The 20,864-nt window shown below is 43.6% G+C and overlaps 2 protein-coding genes across 16 annotated transcripts in view; one reads left to right on the top strand and one right to left on the bottom strand.

Annotated features, from left to right (window-relative positions):
* HOPX (HOP homeobox) overlaps nucleotides 1-8,368 on the bottom strand; it is a 29,933-nt gene extending 21,565 nt beyond the window's left edge. The window contains exon 1 of the mRNA XM_082390352.1: nucleotides 8,225-8,368. The gene's annotated coding sequence lies outside the window, so the exon portion shown is untranslated. The remainder of the gene's footprint in view (nucleotides 1-8,224) is intronic.
* Nucleotides 1-20,864, top strand: part of LOC309627931 (uncharacterized protein) — a 197,473-nt gene that overhangs the window by 39,282 nt on the left and 137,327 nt on the right. The window contains exon 3 of one of the 15 annotated variants that reach the window (XM_082390325.1): nucleotides 19,783-19,916. The exons of 13 other annotated variants lie outside the window; for them this stretch is intronic. In XM_082390325.1, the coding sequence (XP_082246451.1) occupies nucleotides 19,783-19,916 (134 nt within the window). Of the gene's footprint in view, nucleotides 1-16,405; nucleotides 19,917-20,864 lie in introns of those variants that run through there. One more of the 15 variants, XM_082390326.1, reaches the window with a different exon arrangement.

The following is a 20,864-nucleotide window of genomic DNA, read 5'->3' as shown; positions in this document are numbered from 1 at the left end:
GTTGTAGGTTCTTCCCTTTCATCACTTTAAGTATATCATGCCACTACCTTCTGGCTTGTAGAGTTTCTGCTGAGAAATCAGCTGTTAACCTTATGGAAGTTCCCTTTATGTTATTTGTCGTTTTTCCCTTGCTGCTTTTAATAATTTTGCTTTGTCTTTAATTTTTGCCAATTTGATTACTATGTGTCTCGGCGTGTTTCTCCTTGGGTTTATCCTGTATGGGACTCTCTGCGCTTCCTGGACTTGGGTGGCTATTTCCTTTCCCATGTTAGGGAGGTTTTTGACTATAATCTCTTCAAATATTTTCTCAGGTCCTTTCTCTCTCTCTTCTCCTTCTGGGACCCCTATAATGCCAATGTTGTTGCGTTTAATGTTGTCCCAGAGGTCTCTTAGGCTGTCTTCATTTCTTTTCATTCTTTTTTTTATTCTGTTCCGCAGCAGTGAATTCCACCATTCTGTCTTCCAGGTCACTTATCCATTCTTCTGCTTCAGTTATTCTGCTATTGATTCCTTCCAGTGTATTTTTAATTTCAGTTATTGTATTGTTCATCTCTGTTTGTTTGTTCTTTAATTCTTCTAGACCTTTGTTAAACATTTCTTGCATCTTCTCGATCTTTGCCTCCATTCTTTTTCCGAGGTCCTGGATCATCTTCACTATCATTATTCTGAATTCTTTTTCTGGAAGATTGCCTATCTCCATTTCATTTAGTTGTTTTTGTGGGGTCTTATCTTGTTCCTTCATCTGGTACATAACTCTCTGCCTTTTCATCTTGTCTATCTTTCTGTGAATGTGGTTTTTGTTCCACAGGCTGGAGGATTGTAGTTCTTGCTTCTGCTATCTGCCCTCTGGTGGATGAGGCTATCTAAGAGGCTTGTGCAAGTTTCCTGATGGGAGGGACTGGTGGTGGGTAGAGCTGGCTGTTGCTCTGGTGGGCACAGCTCAGTAAAACTTTAATGTGCTTGTCTGCTGATGGGTGGGGCTGGGTTCCCTCCCTGTTGGTTGTTTGGCCTGAGGCAACCCAACACTGGAGCCTACCCAGGCTCTTTGGTGGGGCTAATGGCGGACTCTGGGAGGGCTCACGCCAAGGAGTACTTCCCAGAACTTCTGCTGCCAGTGTCCTTGTCCCTTGATGAGCCACAGCTGCCCCCCGCCTCTGCAGGAGACCCTCCAACACTAGCAGGTAGGTCTGGTTCATTCTCCTATGGGGTCACTGCTCCTTCCCCTGGGTGCCAGTGCACACACTACTTTGTGTGTGCCCTCCAAGTGTGGAGTCTCTGTTTCCCCCAGTCCTGCCAAAGTCCTGCAATCAAATCCTGCTAGCCTTCAAAGACTGGTTCTCTAGGAATTCCTCCTCCCATTGCCAGACCCCCAGGTTGGGAAGCCTGACCTGGGGCTCAGAACCTTCACTCCAGTGGGTGGACTTCTGTGGTATAAGTGTTCTCCAGTTTGTGAGTCACCCACCCAGCAGTTATGGGATTTGATTTTATTGTGATAGCGCCCCTCCTACTGTCTCATTGCGGCTTCTCCTTTGTCTTTGCACGTGGGGTATCTTTTTTGGTGAGTTCCAGTGTCTTCCTGTCGATGATTTTTGTCAGTAGTTAGTTGTGATTCTGGTGTTCTCGAAAGAGGGAGTGAGAGCATGTCCTTCTGCTCCGCCATCTTGAACCAATCCACGGTTTGTTTGTTTTTTACTTATTTGAAGCTTAGTTTTATTCTCTGTAAAATGTGACTAAAAACTTCCTTCCTTGCCTATTTACTCCACTTGTGAACCAGTGAGATTATTATGCTCATGAAACAATTTAGAAAACTGTAAAATAACATACACATTTCCGGAAGTGTTATGATTATTTCTTCAGCCAGAAAAGTGAAGCTATTGGGCCACATGACCTCTGAGATCATTTCTCTTTTATTATTCTGATGATCAGAATGGTCTGGGTTTCAAATCATCATGTTATTCTTCATCAACAGTTTACTGATGTCATTGACCTGAGAAAGGGGAGTACAGTGGCCTATTTTAGCCTATGTCCCTGATTTGCTGAACACTTTGTGCCTAGTTTGTACTTCAAAGAACAACTGAGGGGCCCATAAAATATTTTGAACCAAGGTGCTTTTTAATATTCAGCCTATCTGTTAAATTAACATGACATATAATTTGTCATCACTTAAGTGAGGACACTTAAGTGTAAAAGAGGTGCTGTGAATAATTACACCAGAACAACAGGCATACATCAGAAATGTCCCAGGCAAACCTTGATATCTGGTCCCCTTATTATATGTAAAAGGTTAAATTTTTCACTTAGGTGTGGGAGAGTAAAAATGCACCTGTTGAATTTAGGCATCTGAGCTGCTGTTAGTAAGATGCAGGTCTATTAGGATCTTAGAGGACAGAACGACATACACCTATCCAAAGTAATGAACAGGAGGCTGCTTTTTGCTCTTAAGGAAGCATACTTGTTGCAGCTCTGTGGTTGAAGGTAAGAGGATATACTATAGCTTCAAATTTCCTGACCTTTCATTTTTATTGCAGTTTGAATACATAGAATAGAAATTTATCTGGTAGGGTGAATAATGCTTGGGCTTCTGCCTGCTTTGGGTATTGTTAGTATAGTTGTACTAATGCTTAGTAAGTGTGAATACCCATTACATATCAAACAGAGTTTGGGCCGATGATCAAATATAAACAAAGGAACAAAACCGGCTTGTACTAGAGATTTCCATGATGCAGAGCCAGGGCTTTTCAAACCAGATAACACAGGAAGCATGAGACTTGTGAAGTAAATTGAATCATCAGCTCTCCTCTTTGAAAATCTCTGATTCCCTAATACACCAAGAAATTAGACGGAGTTCTGTTATTGGGGGGGGGGGGGTTGGGGCATAGGCGGTGTCTCAATATTTCTAAAGAAAACCATTAAACATAAAGGGAAATTTGCACTACTAAACCTAGAAGCAAGTAACAAAAAGATCAAATTTCTAAAGAGTTTGTGGAGAAGAAAAGTGGCACAAATAAGTCAAAATGGCAAATAAATATTCTTTTTATGTTTTAGAGTATGTTATTAATTTTTGTGTGACCCATTTAGCTTCCTAATTATGTTTTATTTAGGAGAACATTAATTATATTAATTAAGTCATTAGGGAGGTGTGTGTGTTTGTTGCATAGAAAAGGAGGGATGCTCAAAAACTTAAATGCTGATGATGGAAATCAGTCTGATATTTTAAAAATGTAGTCCCTATAAGCCACACATAGATAATTGAGAATCAAGTAGAATTGTCATATTTCTCTGTGACCATTCAGTCACTTTAGAATGTTAAAAAATTAGTTTCTTTCTGAAAATGTTCTCATTCCAGTGCCTGACTCTGAAAAGGGCTGTTCATTTGTAATTCTGGGGACATGTCATCATGATTTATTGTTTTTGAAAATGTATTCTGGGTTCTACAATATTTTTGCCTGAGCCCTAATTACCTAGTAAGGAACAGTAGTTGGGGACCTTCATGGGATGGTACATGCATGATCAGTAGATGTTTAGGGTGCCCATTCATAGGCCTTTGAAACCTGCCCAGTGCAAGCAGGCATAACTTCCTCGGGTTGTTTGTGCATTTGCAGAAAAGACTCTTTGATAGAATGGAATTCTCTCTTTGCACAAATACACTTGAATCAATTATTATTTTTTATGGTCCAACTACCATTCTTATTTTATGACTGTACTTTAAGTAATGGATAAAATAACACACAACTGGTTCTTTGTAGAGCTCCAAGTTATGCCAAAGTCCAGCCATGCATGCTGCTTGTTGCCATGATACTCAGTTATATGGACCTTATTTTTTCCGCCATTGAGTGGTTTTTATGAACAGGTGTTCAACTAATGGGATAAACAGAGGGCGTGCTGCTCTAGCCTAATCATTAACATCACAAAATAATTGAAAAGGACAGATAACACCAGAAAGCTAGCTCTGAACCTACAGTAGATCCTTTCTCTGAGCATCAGACATAATGTTGCAGAAAGAGGCTGCATGGAGCCTCAAAAGACCCACACTCTCCTTCCAGCAGTAGCACTTAAATCCCCAAGTGACTGTGGACAACTCACTTAATTGCTTTGAATCTCCATTTCTTCATCTATAACTGAAGCGGTAATCCTACTCCACCTGTCCCACAGGGTTGTAGGAGGATTCAGTGAGATGGATTAAGTTTATGAATAGCATTATAAATTATAAACAGTATATAGATACAAGATACCATTATTAAGGTTCTAATCCAGCTTTCCCAGTGATTCAGGACATAATGTTGGGCAACTAAAAACATTCGGTTTTGTAACCATTAGTGTAGCAAAACATTGTAGAAACTTCATCAAACTTATTATGCCTAAAAAGATTTCTTAGAACATTTCATTTGCTTTGTCCAGTAATCAGTCACCAATACGGAGAAATTAAATGCTTCTAAAACTGACCAGCCAAGTTTAAGAAGATGACATTGAGAAGGAGAGATTGCTGAAGATCACACTCTTTAAGTTCCAGAAAATTATTTCGGTCACTTTTTAAAGTCTTAGTAAAGGAACACAGAGAAGCTCCTAAATGTTAGAAATACTAGACTAGAACTTATGATGTCATGTGTCTCCATTTCTTATGGACAGTTCAATATTCCATATTGCTTAAAGAAAGCGTAGGCCATCTAGCCCACACCTCTCCCTTCCCCTGTCTCCCACCAACCAGATCTAAAGGGTGGTTGAGTATACGTGTGAGTGTATTCATTATGGCATCATTGGTGAGAACTGGGGGCAGAAGAAATGCCCAACACTAGAGGATTAGATAAGCCAATAGTGTATATAAGTAGCAAAGTTACTGTATATATGGAGTTAGAAGTAATGCATTGGAAACATTAGAAATATAATCAGCAATGTAGGTAGACCATAAAAATACGGTGTTGAGTTAAAAGAGAGAGCAAGAAAGAGGGAGAGTGGGAGAGCAGAAGAAATAGAATGAGATGTAAAACCTAAGAAGGGTCTTGTGTGCACTATGAATTAAGGAATGTGTTAACTCAACGTGAGCCTAAAGACCAAAAAAAAGACTTTAAAAATTAGAACACTGTTGGACTGCCCCATCTTTCAGAGCTTGTCTGTATAATTCTTTCCAGGGTATTTTTTGCATAATGAGGGAATACTTCATGGCTCACCTAATACCCTTCATGCTGCAGCCTACACCAATCCCTGGGCTTGTTTTTTTCCCCGAAGGGCAAGGTGAATAGCTCATTGTCCTGCATGACCGTACTCCATGCTTTTCAACACCATCATCAAATAGCTTTCTAGCCTTCTCTTATCCAATTTAAATAACACCAGGTCCTTTTGCCACTCTTTATAGACTTTGAAAAAATTAGTTAGTCATCTAGGAGCTCTTTTTAGCTAGTTCCAAGGACTCTCCTCCCTTTTAAATTGTGGAACCCTGAACCGGGTACCATGCTAATGAAGGCAGAAGAGGCCTCCCTCTTTCTTCACTCCTGCTTCAAAAACCTCAGTTCTAGTCATTTCCAAAGGATGCTAGTCTATTGCGGCTGGCCAAAAAGTTCATTTTGGGTTTTCCATAAGATCGTATGGAAAAACCCAAATGAACTTTTTGGCCAACCCAATACTATCCACAAAGAGTGTGAAGAATACACAATAAAGTGATAGACATTTCTGGGCATAAATTATTGAATTAAAGATTTTTATAAAACAGATTCTACTCCTGAACCAATAGACTAGAAATTTGGAAAGGAGGCAGGGAATATAAACCCTAGGGAAAATTGTTTATGTAAATTTCCTCAGGGAGAAACCTCACAGGAAGGAAATGAAAAGACATCAACAAAGACTAGACTATCTAAGCAGATCTGTCATGCCCTTAAGAATTACAGGAAATTTCCATCATGATCCATCTAGATCTAATGGCTGGAATGACCACCATTAGTTTTCTGCCCAGTGTACTCTAAGAGATTAGAGCTGATCAATGTCTGCCTTACGTTGTTTATGACTTTGTTTTTGTTTTAACATGTAAAGATAGAATAGTTCATTCATGAAAGATCTGACAGGATTTTTATGTTTGGTCACATTTTATCAAAACCACCAGAAGTAAATTACAAGAAATTATATGAGGGTGGGTAAAAGTTAACTTCCCTACTTTCAAAAGAGCTTCTATCATGACCTAAACATGGCCATAAGCTAACAACAGCCTAAAGCAAATATCTGAGTAAGCTGACCTTGTGATTAACGATTCCTTGAATGCCCAGCATTCATACTGAACTTCTTTTTGGTGAGCCAATATAAATAAACAGCTCTCTGTCTGGGCAGGAGGGATACAGTGCTTCCCACAGGGAACCTGAGTCACAGCAGGAGTGAGTGACTCGGCAGAGAGACCAGAATGAGGCATGGGGAGGCCTGGGCTCAGAGTCAGCTCAGCCTCCAACTAGTCCTAAGATACAGGGCAACTCTCTTTACTCTCTTGTACCTTCATATACTGTAATCACAGGTGACCATAGAGTATATTGCTCATGGCCAGGAATTGTTGAGAATGAAAGGGGGCACTATTAATAATCCACTGGGACAAGTGATGTTTTAGGCTTTTACTTCCTGCTTTAAAATTCCATTATAGCTGGAGTAGAGCTGAAAATAGGACTGGGTTCCTGACCACCAGACCCCTACTCTGCTTCCCAGGCTAGGCTGTCTACATGGGACTGTAGACCTGTCTACACTGCCAGGACCTGTCTGTACTGGAGTTCTGTGGAAGAGTGTTCACCATATCACCTAAAAATCAATGAAGGCATTTTTCCCAGCAATTAAAAAGGACAGCCTGACCTGCACCTGCTTGGTCAGGCACTCATACATCCCAAACCCCACCTGTGTTCAGAATCAACAGCAGTGGAACACCAAATCCACATCAAGGTCACTGAAAGGCAGGGGAGGCCAAGGGAGCCAGGGCCAGGAAGAGGGCAGATGCAGGCAGCCCCTGTGTCAGGACAGCCCCTTTTATTTGCAGCCTCAAACCTGTTCTCTACTGGCCCGAGGCCTGGGGACAGGATGGGGTGATCCAGGGGCTGCCTTGGGATGCTCAGGTGTTGGGTTTTTTTTTTTTTTTTTTTTTGGCCTCACCACGTGGCATGAGGGATCTTAGTTCCCCGACCAGGGATCGAACCCTCACCCCCTGCAGTGGCATCGTGGAGTCTTAACTGCTGGACTGCCAGGGAAGTCCCTCCTCAGGTGTTGGTTTTTAATGGGCAGGTTAGTACTTCATAAATCACTCTGGGCCACAGGCCATCGTTCTAACAATTTCATCATTGCATAGCCCTGTTCACCTGGCTTTTTTAAAGTTGGAGGAAGCCATCAACAACATCAAAAAACTAATCCGTGTTAGGTCATGACACAATCTTAAAAAAATGTGCCCAAGGGAAATAAGCCATTCCACACTAAGAGAATTTGGAAACAAAGATTAGGGGAAAATGTTTTTTAAAAAGTCATCCAGGGCTTCCCTGGTGGCGCAGTGGTTGAGAATCCACCTGCCAATGCAGGGGACACGGGTTCGTGCCCCGGTCCGGGAAGATCCCACATGCCGCGGAGCGGCTAGGCCCGTGAGCCACACCTACTGAGCCTGCGCGTCTGGAGTCTGTGCTCCGCAACGGGAGAGGCCGCGACGGTGAGAGGCCCGCGCACCGCGATGAAGAGTGGCCCCCGCTCGCCGCAACTAGAGAAAGCCCTCGCACAGAAACGAAGACCCAACACAACCAAAAATAAATAAATAAATAAAATTCAAAAAAATCCACTGTCAATTGACTGTTTAAAAAAAAAAAAAAAAAAAAAAAAAAAGTCATCCAAAGAAGGCAGAAATTCTGTCGCTGTTTTACAACCCTATTTCACCAGCGGTGCAAAAAAAATTTTTTTTTAATTTACTCATTAAAAAATATTTTTTTTTGGTGAAACTCTGAATGGCAAGAAGAAGGAACATTTGGCTTCTGAACAGCAGCATTAAACCAATTTTGGGGTGTCGCCCTGGTGGCAACAGCCTAATCCTTTCCCCCAGAACTTGGGTCCCCATCTCCTGGTCCCCCGGGACCCAGGACAATGCTCACCTTCCCCCTCCCCTCCTCACTGCTGTTCTCACCAATGAGGTCTCTGTGCCACCTGGCTCCCCGCAGCCTGCAGACTCTACTTCCCCAGAGGGAGGTTAAGTACACCCCTGACCACACCCCTCTTCAGAGGCTGGACCTACCTAGTACAGCTGCCACTTGCCAACAAGAGCTGCAGCAATCTGAGCTTTCCGTATGGAAGAAAGGGCCGTCGGAGTCACAGGAACTAAGGGGACCCAAGCTGCAGGACTCGGTCCTCAAGGAAAGAAGCCCCTTGTCACGAAGCCTGGGCAAGCTGTTCTGCCAGTGCCAGCCTTCTGCCCTGCAGAAGGAAGCAGGTAATATTTATAAAGCCCTGTGAGCAGAATGTATTGACTTTTTATCTCTACTGTAGTGACCTTAATGTGACTTTCCATTTCTCAGAAAGATAAATGAAATGCAGCCATCTCCGATGAGGACGAATGCATTTAACAAAGAATAGACTGATTCAGCAAAAGAAATCTCTCAGGGCCCACAGTGTGCAGGGAGTTCCCTATGGGATGTGATTTGAGGATTTCTATTGAAAACTTCCAATTTTGGTATATTTTCCCCCAGCAAGCTGCTTGGGATTCTGACTAGTAGGGATTATAAATTTTGCCTAAAACTGATTCTCCTGATTACTCCAAATGGTAATGATATTTATATAACATTTCAAAGAACTCCCAGATAAACATTATCTTGCTGGAACCTATGTAATATACCAGGGAGGGACATAACTCATTAAACAATTATTGTCTATTAACATTATAACTTTAATTAGTTTTCCAGAGCTGGGTAAGAATAGCCCTAAGGGGATGAGACACTAGAAATTATCGGACTTGGAGGAGAGATGGGAAGTCACTTGAAACATGACCAGCTGGCCCAGGCAGAGCAGGTGAGGCGCTGTGGCCCCAGGGGCAGCCCTACAGCCACACCTGCAGGGGCACACGCGCCAAGGTGAGGGACAGGCAGGAAGAACAGAAACCACAAACTTCACTCCACTCATGCTTCTGCCTGTGCTGACCCGGAAATCACGATGAAAAAACCTTGTGGTGCCGAATCAACCCATCCCAGTGCTGAGAACCCCGGGCTGGCTCCGCCAAGAACCACCTGGCTGAGTCCCCCGGAGCAGGGCGCCTGGTGCGTCCGCTGCGGTTCTTTTCAACAATTATAATCTTCTGGCTTAGACCAGATATTATGTAGGAAACAAAAGGAAGCTTTAGTTTTGAAACATCCCTTCTCACACGTTAGCACAATCCCTATATGATGTACCGTTGAGGCTCTAATTCCTCCCGCCTGCCGCCGGGAGCATGTCTGGGTTCTAAGGATTTGCTGGAGATGCGCCGGATACCCTATCCTAGCTAGAGTTGGAAATGTGGTGTTGAGGACCTAGAAGTAATGGTCTTGGGGATCCCTCGTCCTCTGAGGTCCTGTTGCTGTCCTCCCTGGGCCCTGGGACAGGGCAGTCGGTCGGGGGTTGTGTGGTCGTGTGGCTAAGGCAGACCCTGCCCTCTCTCTGTGTCAAGTGAGGGGTTTGGCTGTCACCGGTTCTCATCCCCAGCTGCACATTAGAATCACCTGCGGAGCTTTAAAAAGCAGTGCTGGGGGCCACCCACCCAGGCGTTCTTATTTAATTAGTTGGGGCGGAGCTCAGTATTTTTAAAAACAGTTCTCCAGGTGTGCAACCACTGCATTAGATGATCTCTGGGACCCTTCCAATTCTATAAAAGTCCACAGTCCTGACGGTCTGGTCCTCCACTTTATTTTTTGAATGGATTTTTTTTTCCCAAAAAATACTCATTTTTCATTTTCAGTCTGTTGCATAGGCGAATTCTTAGAAATGCTTTTAATTGTTTAAAAAAGATGGATTGTTAAAGTATTGCTTGTTGAGTATAATTGGCATCTAATACTGCACGTTTAAAGCGTACAATCTGATAACTTTTCACGTATGAGAAATGGTTGCCCAGTCATGATCGTGAATATACCCATCACCCCCAAACCCTCCTAATCCATATAACCCTCTTCTCCCGCTCCCCTTCCCCAGGTAACCACTGACCCGCTTGCTGTTACTATAGATTAGTTTGCATTTTCTATCATTTTATACCATACAGTATGTACTATTTTTTTGCCTGTCTTCTTATTACTGATGTCCTTGTACTTGAGATTTCAAGTTCTTTAAGAGCAAGAGCCACCTTTTATTTCTTTTCTCTTCCTCCTGGCCCCCAACTTATCTTTGCTCAGAGAAGCCCCTTAATCATTATTTGCTTAATGGAAATCAGACCTTTATGACCTCACAACTGAGCTTCAGTTTGGTGGCAAGAAGTGCCTCCTGTGTTAATGGTCTCAACTCCCCACTTCTGTGTAGCTTCCTAGTCAGCAGTTTCAGCTCAGTCAAAACATAATGCATTTGTTTAAACCAGAGGTCTTCATTTAGCATCATGGACTGCTAGGGGTTCAGAAAATGAGCATCAACATGAGTGTTGGGGGCAGGGGGCGGGGGAACAACCTGGGAAAAGCTCTCGGATTTCCCCAGATTCTTAATTGCCAGATTCTTGACCCAAAGGGAGGAACTATAGAATTCATGCCATGCTTTATTCCTTATTCTAGTCCTACATGCATTTTATGAATATGATGTCTAATTATAAACCTTCTACTATCTGCTCCCCCAACTCTTTCCTTCCTCAGTCCCCAGTACCTTTGTTTTGTTCTCTGGGCTCTGGCTATACTTAACCCTACTAACTAAATACACTCCAGGGCCCTGTTGATTGTCAGTGCTACCTGGGAATTTTTTGCATTCCTCTTACCTTTTAGATGTTCTCACCTAAGCTTTGCAGCGTGTTGTGCCTTTAATTCTTATTCCACTTTACTTAACAACTTACCTGGATACCTGGTGCTCAAATATCACAAACCTATATTTCCTCAAAACCCCAGAGCATGGGATTCCTTTTCACCTTAAACAAGACCAATGTTTTCGTTGTTATAACTGTTAAGCATTATGGGAACCAGAAGTAACAACAAATAGCACTGCAAATTCAGTTGAGCCACCTCTAATCAATCCAGAGACACCTCCCCTTCTGGGAGTTTTGACTCCTTCTGGGTCAAAAAATATTTTAAAATGATACTATGTCTGATTTTACAGTAAGAAGTAGAATAGCAATATCGACTTCTAAATGACAGAAATTCATATGCATCTGGCACAGTCATATAAGCGCTGGTTTCACTGTGTCTTTCAGATAGGAGAGAGGAAGAAAGACATCTCACCTCCTGGCCCAAAGGCCAACATGGACTCCCCCCCCGCTCCAAATCCACCCCATGCAGGTTCTCAAGCTTCTGATGCCTTACACCCCGCAGCATTCTCTGGCTCCCCGCTTGGGGCCGGCTCTTAACTTTCATTCTCCCTTTCACCTCTACCTTTTCCCATCAGAATAGCAAACATGGTAATGACAGCATTTCAGTCCAATCTCTATATAAGTTAATTCCTCTGCATGAAAACAAACCTCTGAAAGTTACTTACGTGGAAGTGGCAACAGCAAGCCCTGGATTTGGAAGCTAAATTGACTGAAGCCAGCCTGCTTAAATAGCTGGGTTGGCTGACGCAGGCTGTGGGTAGCACGTTTTTTTATGCCTGTGAGTGCACACTTAAGCAGGGACCTGAAAAACCTGCAGCATGGGCAAGAGGAGAACACCTGAGAGTTCCATCTCTCCTGGTTATTCAGGTTTAGTATTCAGGCGGAGACTTCTGAGAGTCTCATGGAACTTTCTTGGCACTGCCTTCTTGTCCCTGATCTCTTTCTTAGCCGAGTAGATCTCTTCACCAAGATCGGATGAGCGATGTGCGACTAAGAGAAGGAAGAAACGCCGGGCCCTGGACCCTTGCGCTGTGCTCCTTATTTTGAGTGGGCTTCCAGTTAGATGTTGCCTCATTTCAAAGCATAGGCTTGGTGAGGTTGATTTCACAGCTCTGTGGGCTGGATGCCAAGCTAAGAGCCTGGACAACTGTCCAATCAATGAAAAGTTGTTTTTTTTTTTTTCCAGGCACAGAACGTACAAATAGTTATAAGGGAGGCTCAGGCTAGGATGATACAATTTTAGGTCCCCTTAGAAAGCAATTTTAATTTCTTTCCCTCTGCATCTGGACTTTCCTCCCAATTGCCCCTCCCCTTCCTTTGTTAATGAAACTCCTATCTGAGAGTTGCAAGATTCCCCAAGAGAGCTCAAATAAAAAGCCAGTGTGTGAGCAAGGCTGTGGGAAGATGCACTCTCAGGGTAAGTGTTCAGTGGCTTGTATGATCATCAAAGGAAGTGTTCCTAAGGGTGAGGGTATGTGTGTGGGCGTGGGGACCGGTTAGTCAGTGTTTATCTGGATTTTACAGCTAGATACATCAGTCAACAGTCAATTGTACGACACTAAACACATTAAGTGGGTTTGATTTTAAGAGGATGAAGGAAGGGAGAGAGGGTTTGGTGAGATCATTTATGGGAGTATCTGGGTGTGTTTGCTGGTACACAGCACAAACTGGTAAGTGCCACCCAGATATACACATCCTATATTTTTCACTTCACTGGAGCTAGAAAAGGCCCACTTGATTCTCTTGGGAACAGCAGCTGTATGTGAAAGAAGAGCAGCAATCATTCAGAATATTTCTTTCTCTCTTGGAAAAGGGGATAATGGTTATAAAACATGTGTGGGAGAAAAGCAGAGACAGGGGGCTTAGCCTACCCCAACCCTGGTTACCAGAGGAATTCTTTTGTTTCTGCCTAATTCATTGCCTAACTTTGGACTTCCAAATCTGGATTCTTGCCTCCCAGACTTCCTGAATGCAGGGTCTATGTCTTGTTCATCTTTTGACACCCACAGTGCCTGGCACAAATTATTATGACAATGACGGTGAGGATGACGATGATAATGATGATCTAGAATCTAGAGAAACTGACTACGCGCCAGGTTCTGTGTAAAACACTTTACAGAGTTTGCTTATTTAATCCTCATAACTCTATGAGTTAGCTTCTTATTGCTTATTTAATCCTCACAACCCTATGAGTTAGTTTTACAGATGAGGGAACTGATACTCAGAAAAATTAAATGACTTTCCCAAGGTCACAGCAAGTGGTAGGGGTAGAATTTGAATCCAGATCTATCTGGTTCCAGAGTCTAGGTTTATACTCAGGACTGATTTGAAGAAATATTTTGAAAGTTGCCTAAGAATGTTTTCACCTATTCTTATTTGCTTACTTGTTTATCATCGGTCTCCCAGAATGTGATTTCCATGACCTTAATGACCTTGCCTACTTGTCCACTCTTGTAACCCCAGCACCCAGCACAGTGTATGGCACATAGTAAGGGTTTGCTCAATAAATATGTGCTATTTGCTCAGTTTCTAAATTCCTTTGAAGGCTGTGCAAACCAACAGACAGAGGGTCTGACATCAGCAGAGTCTCATCTTGCTTCAGACACATTTCTTTTGCTCTTGTATAATGCACTGGCTTCAAGCTGTTTCTCTTTATCCATGTATCATGGATATGAAACTAAAAGTGGCTAGAACCATAGAGCAGTTTTACATCAATTAAGAACTCTGCAGGTATGTGGTTTCAGGTTGTCCAGTGGTGTAATGAGGTCACCAAGAACCCAGGCTTTTTCTATCTTTCACTTTGTAGCCCCCAGAGTGGCAGTGTTGCCTCTCCTCATGGTGGCAAGGTTGCTGCAGTAGCTCAGTACATTACATCCTTAAAAAGGAACATTCAAAGACAGGTAGGAAGGGATGTAGGCCTTCTCCTTAGTATCTCTCTTTGTTAGAGAGGAAAATCTATCCAGAAGACATTAGCAGTTTTCCAGTTATGTCTCCTTACCGAGAAGTGGATCAAATGACCACCACATTGGCTAAATCCATCATCTGCAAAGAGGAAACGAATCACACTGATCAAGGTTCATCTCATGGGCCCAGGAAAAGGTTCCACATTCCCCAGACAAATTTCCCTGATATCTAAACAAAATCAGGGTTCAGTTAATAGGGAGGTAGTTGAGAAGTGCTACCAACAGTTCTGCCAGTCCAAGAAATCCTTTAAAGTATGATAACCTAAACAGCTTTAGTGCTTAGGCACCAATCCAGGTCTCAAAAATTGGGTTTCACAATATCAGTTCTCAATTTCTGTGTGCTTTTTTTTTTTTTTAAGTGCGAAAACGCTTTGGCTCTCAGCAAAATTAAAACTATTTCATCAACCCACAAATAAGGGAAGTAGCTGGCCACAGTGATTTTTTTCTATAGGTTTAGATCTGAGGTCTTTATATGACCACTGATTTTCTGCATATCCAAGGAATAGCACACAATCTATCAGCCTCTCCTCTTCTGCGTCAAATGGGATTGATGATGCTGTTGACTTCTTAGAAACATCAAGTCTAATACTGCAACTAATTATAAAAGATTGCAAAACAGGCTATAGGGGCTTAAGGTTCATTTTCCTGCTCCTCCTCTTGTCTATTATATTTCGGTGGATAACATAATCCTACATGTTTGCATCTGTCTCTGCCTGAGAGCTCCAGCTACTGCCTGGGATGTGTGAACTAGAAATATATGATTGATACAGTAATTCTCACATAGTTCTTTTTCTCCTGGTGGTTAACAAACTTCCAATTAACACCTGCAGATAGGTAATTACTTTCTTCTCTTCGCTGTTCTAGACCTTTTCCTTGTGGTGAGCTTCAGGAATTCTCTTCTCAATTGTCACAATCAAGAGAATTAGAATGAAGGATGAGGTGAGCTAGATGTTACGCTCCACAAGGAAATAACAATGTCTGGGAGTTGGTAAAAAAAAATAAGTTTTTGCCGAGTGACTGGAAGAATGGTGGAAAGGAAAGAGTATGGGCTTCTGAATCATTTAGACTTGGATTCAAGCCCCACCCCTGCCATTTACCATGCATGTGATCCAGGGAACGTTGTGTAACTTCTCTCAGACTCAGTTTCCCCAGCTGTAAAATGGGAATAATGACACTTATCTCACAGGTTTGCTGTGAGGACTATACATAATATAGGTAAATTATCTTAGCATAGTGTCTAGAACATAGTACATGATCAATAATTAGTAGCTACTGCTAATACTTAAAACAGGATGCCAGATTTTCCTTAGTCTTCTTTGTGGAGCCCACACACGATGGGCACAAAGTATTTAAACCTAAAGCCCCCAAGTGCTCTAGCAAACAGAGGTGATTGGTAGAACCACATAGAAGGCAGTGATATCTGGACAGCTATTCTCTTCTTGCCCAAAGCTAGAGATCACTGAAGTGCAGAGAGCCACATTATGAATATGGAACATATGGAACCAAGCAGTAGTGCAGAGAGAGAAAAACCATTCCTTGAGGGACAGAAAACTACCAAAGGCATTTAAGAAAATTCACTATGAAGGATACAAACCTCCCAAGGGTCAAAATCTGACTTGTACAGAAGCAAATGGGGAAAAGGGGTAACCAGAATGTAGAAGCATACTTGCTGAAAGTTCTGCCCCACCAGGTATGAACTTGCAGACAGAGAGACTGAGAATTCTCTACAGATGGTGTGGGAGTTCTGACTCCCAGAGTGCCCTTCCTGGTCCAGCCTGGCTGGGGTGCAGAACAGTGTGGGAAGTAGAAGAGAATCAGCAGACGACAGAGAATCTGGATCTGGAAAAAGATGCCAGCTGGCCTGGGTTGGAGGTGTTTCCATTGGCTACTCCCGGCAGTGGGTTTCACAAGTTCCCTGGTGAAGAGGGACTGGAAGTTATGACATAACCACACTCTGTATTCATTGTGGTTTGTTGTATACCTAGTAATGATGAGGTCATCCACTCGGTGAACTGCAGGTATTTCATTCTAAGTGTGGATTCCATCATCTTACCTAATCCATCTGTTGTCCTCATGGAGTCGTGAGTCAGCTGATGATTGGGGGTTAAGATGCTGCAGCCTATAAGCAGTGCCCATGAATGAGTGGGCCTGGGCAAGGCCGTTCCCTCTGGCGTGGCCCATGCTGCCTTTTCTTCTCATTGCATTTAGTTTCACCCAGAGTCTAATGAACAGGGAGGGCATGAGCCTTGTTTTCCTTTGAAATCCCATTCATGCTAATGGTCAGAGGAGGGGAAGGCCCTTGGTAATGAGGAGCATGCCCCCGTCTGTGGAAGGAAGGTGGAGGGAGGCATCTCTCTTCACCCATGGATGACGGGCTTCACCCATGACTCCCTCAACACTAGGACTGAACGCCGCTGGCAGGAGCCGCAAGAGAAGCAGTGTGTGCCATTCTCAAGGGGTGGGGCGGGGGGCGGGGATGGTGGAGCCTCACCTGAGAGCCTTCCTCTTCCATGAATAATTGAAGGATGTTGCAGGTCGGGGCCACCTCAGCCTGCTTGTAATCCCCTAACACACGGGTGAGGAAAGAGAGTCACCACACCCACTACTAAAATTTCAGGGATGGGCCCTGTGCTTTTAGAAAGCAGCGGGTGGGGAGCCGGAGTGAAAAAAACAAAATCCTTAGGTAAAAACTCGCTTGACTGGGTGTCAAAGCCAGGCACAGTCCTTGTTCTGACTGCTGCACGGGGCGATCTTTACAGCCACTTCTAAGAGCGACTCACAGAGCCCCAGGCAGGAGACGAAGAGCCGCCCCACCTCCTCCCCATGGGTCCCCCCAGCTCTGAGCTCTGTTTGTTTAAGACACTTGACTTCTGTGAATGATTCTACTTGGGAACAGAGGAAGAAGAAAGGAGGACTGAGCTAATAAAAATATAAAGTTTGAAGAGAAAACAGAACAATTTGCATGCTTTATATAGTGGAGAAAGAAAGGGTTGAAAATAATTTGGGCTAAAATTGTGGATCAGCTGAAGGGAGAAAAGAGTTTTCATTCGAAGCTACAGACCTGGGCTTCCCTGGTGGCACAGTGGTTTACAATCCACCTGCCAACGCAGGGGACATGGGTTTGAGCCCTGGTCTGGGAAGATCCCACATGCTGCGGAGCAACTAAGCCCGTGCACCACAACTACTGAGCCTGCGCTCTAGAGCCCACGAGTCACAACTTCTGAAGCCCACGTGCCTAGACCCTGTGCTCCACAGCAAAGAGAAGCCACTGCAATGAGAAGCCTGTACACGGCAACGCAGTGTAGCCCCCGCTCGCCACAATTAGAGAAAGCCTGCGCAGCAACGAAGACCCAGTGCAGCCAAAAATAAATTTATTTATTTATTTATTAAAAACAGAGAGAGAGAGAGAAAAAACCCCAGGAAAGGTGGGGAAAGAAGGAGGGAAGGGAGTGTAGATCATCCCTGAAAAAAATGTTTGAAGGTCTTGATTTCTGCTTTTGGCAAAAATATGCTGTGGTCTGATTTTGTTAACTAATTCAGTGCAATTCTGCTCTATGCATTTCAGCAAAACCCTGACTCCTCTGTGGCCTTCTCTGAGGTCTCTGTAATGAGGCCCTGGCAGTGCAGTGGGCAGTGATTTGAGGTCTCCTGTAAAATGTCTTGTGATGTGGCGCATTGCATAAACAGTGGGGTGCACCCTTGTGTCTGGTTTTCACCTCTCTGGAGAGGCAGCTCCCGGATTCGTCTTTCCAGTGGTTCTGAGGAGCCTGCAAGAGGGCCTGCTGTCCTGAGTTGATCTCCCAAAGCTCACACCCCTGACTCTGTTCTCTGACTCAGAGGGAGATGAACTCTGCATTCGTCATGGTGCTGCCAGTGGATGCCCCATCTGTCCCAGGGCCAGATCTCAGGCTGAGGATGACTCAGCGTGGTACCAGGGCTCAAAGGAAAGGCTTTGGAGACCTGGTTCAAACCTAGGGTGAACAAGCTTCCTGGTTTTCCCAGAACTGTCCTGGTTTTAGCACTGAAAGTCCCATGTCGCAGAAAACCCCCTAGTCCTGTGCAGACTGGGATGGTTGGTCACCCTATCCTAGTTCTCTCACTTCATAGCCAGTAATTTAAACTCTTTGAACCTTAGTTTCCTCATAGGTGAAATGAGGATAATGATAACAATATATGGTATTAGAGGACTAAGGTTGATATCCATCCATAGATTGTTCAGGAAGGAAAGAGGATTGGGTGACAAAAGTTATATCTTTCTGTCTCTGTTCCAAGAAGGAGTAGATGTCTCCTCTCCCCAAGTGTTTTTACTTTTCCCAGTGTAGGTGTGAGGACAGCACTTGAAGATTCTGGAACCATCTTCAGAAAGCCTTGCAGGCCCTGGCTAATGCAGAAGGGTGGATTAAGGCCTCTCCCAGCCCTATGATTATCTGATTAAGTGTAAATGGCAGAAGCAGATGCCTGCTTGCAGAAGTCACTTTTAGAGCTACCACTTGGGAGTCACAAATAAGGGATTATGAAGCCTTTTCTTTTTAGTTTCTTTGCTGCCCCTTGGCTATTGTCTGCAAAGATTCTAAACTAATAGCCATGTTCTTTTTTTTTTTTTCCAAATAACTATCTCCCAGTAAGTACTGTTTCAGGGCTGAAAAAGGAAAAGAAGTCAATGTTTTCAAAGGACACCCTTGCAAGGCATTTGCAGCACAAGGGTGGATTTCACAAGCATCTTAATCCCTGGCAGTGACGGCTGAGGGCTGTCTTGGAGACCAGAAGCATCGGAGCAAGAACTCAGATAACAAAAGAGAGGCGGAGGGGATTATTATTCAAATGCCCAGATAAAAGAAGGCCTTAATCAAAGACACCATAGAAAACAAGCTACAGGCTGATAGGGAGTATTTGGAACATGAAGGTGTCAAAGGGATCCAGGCTTTTTCTGAAAGGAAGGAAAAGACTGGGGGAAATGGTCCTTCATTAATTGAGCAGAGCTCTGTCAGTGCTGACGACAGGAGGGACCTCTTATTAGGAAGATGCCAAGGGCAGGGGACTATTCAAAGTGCAAACATCTTCACCACCCCAGGCCTCTCACCCCCATCGCAAATGAAGTAAGAATCAGTAGAATTAGTGCCAGGTTCTGACTGAAAATAGAAGTCTTCAAACGTTGGAAAATTCAACATGCAAGACTCTGGCAGTGATAACAAACTAGTTTGTGTCCAAGGCAACTGATGGCACAATTTTGCGTAATTAGGACACCTCTGGGAGTAGAGAGAAAAAAGGGCTCTCCAATCAGGAATTTACTGATTTACATAAACATTTAGTGTGACCGGTGGTTTCAAAGCCTACAGTACCTCCTTCACATTTACGTTCTAAAGTAACGAAGGGGCAGAATGCCAAGGAGAGTGACATTGCTGGCTTCGGGGGCACACAAAATGGCCCACCAGATTCTGGGGAAATCTGCAAAGTAGATGTTTCTAGGTTACCAGATCATATTTTCTCCTGTGCTTCCCACCCTTTTCTAAAGAAAATTAAATTCTGGAGCAGTTAGTTTAAAAGTCAAGAAATTTGATTATCAGAGTAGCGCATTAAGGCATGCCCATTAACGGCATAATAAATCACCCCAAAGCTCAGCGACTTAAATCAACCACAACTATTTTATTACCTTCCCCAGTTTCTGTGGTCAGGAATTCAGGGAGGGCTTGGTGGGGAGATTCTGGTCTGGGATCCCTCATGTGGCTGCAATCAGATAGCGGCTGGAGCTGGAACAGCAGAGGGGCTAGAGGAGCTGCAGTCTTGCTGGGTATCTCTCTCTTTCTTCATACAGTCTCAGGGCCTCTCTATGTGCTCTCTTCAAAAGAACTGGTTTGTGCTTCCTCCTCACAGCATGGCAGACTCAGGGCAGTTAAAACTGCTCCAGTGCAAGTATTTCTGCTTCCAAGACAGCAGCGACATCAAATTTCATGACATGACCTCAGAAGTCACGCAGCATCTCTTCTGCCACATTCCATGGCTTACAAGTGAGTCACAAACCCACCTAGATTCAAGGAGGAATTAGACTTACTCCTCAGTGGAGAAATGGCAAGGTTCTCAAAGAGCAATGTGGGCTGGGAGATATTGTGACCATCTTTGGAAAATGTAATATGCCATAAGGTATAAATAACTGATGATCATAGCCTTTATAAGAAGTTTTTGTATTTTTTTTTTTAAAAAGTATTTGTTTATTTATTTATTTATGGCTGTGTTGGGTCTTCGTTTCTGTGCTAGGGCTTTCTCTAGTTGCGGCAAGCGGGGGCCACTCTTCAACGCGGTGCACGGGCCTCTCACTATCGCGGCCTCTCTTGTTGCGGAGCACAGGCTCCAGATGCGCAGGCTCAGTAATTGTGGCTCACAGGCCTAGTTGCTCCGCGGCATGTGGGATCTTCCCAGACCAGGGCTCGAACCCGTGTCCCCTGCATTGGCAGGCAGATTCTCAACCACTGTGCCACCAGGGAAGCCCGAAGTTTTTGTATTTTAAGAAAATAATGTTAGTCCAAATAAATCTCTATATTAGTGGAATAAGTATTGAAGAACCTTACGTTAACTACCTTTAATCTCTCCTCCACATTACTTATGACTATTTAGGGTAGAACAGTTGGGTGTAATGTGCTATATTTGCTAGGGCTGCCATAACAAAGTACCACAAACTGAGTGGCTTTAACAACAGAAATGTATTGTCTCACAGTTCTGGAGGCTAAAAATCTGAGATTAAGGTCTTGGCAAAGTTGATTTTCCCTGAGGGCTATAACAGAAAAACCATTCCATGCCTCTCCCCTAACTTCTGATGGTTTGCTGGTAATCTTTGCTATTCCTTGTTTTGTAGAAGCGTTGCTCCAACCTCTGCCTTCATCTTCACATGGTATTCTCCCTGAGTGCATGTATCTTGTCCAAATTTCCCCTTTTTATAAGGACACAGGTCATATTGGATT

The sequence above is a fragment of the Balaenoptera borealis genome, assembly GCF_965194805.1.
Source record: "Balaenoptera borealis genome assembly, chromosome: 4".
NCBI lineage: Eukaryota > Metazoa > Chordata > Mammalia > Artiodactyla > Balaenopteridae > Balaenoptera > Balaenoptera borealis.
This window is presented reverse-complemented; position numbering and strand designations above follow the sequence as displayed.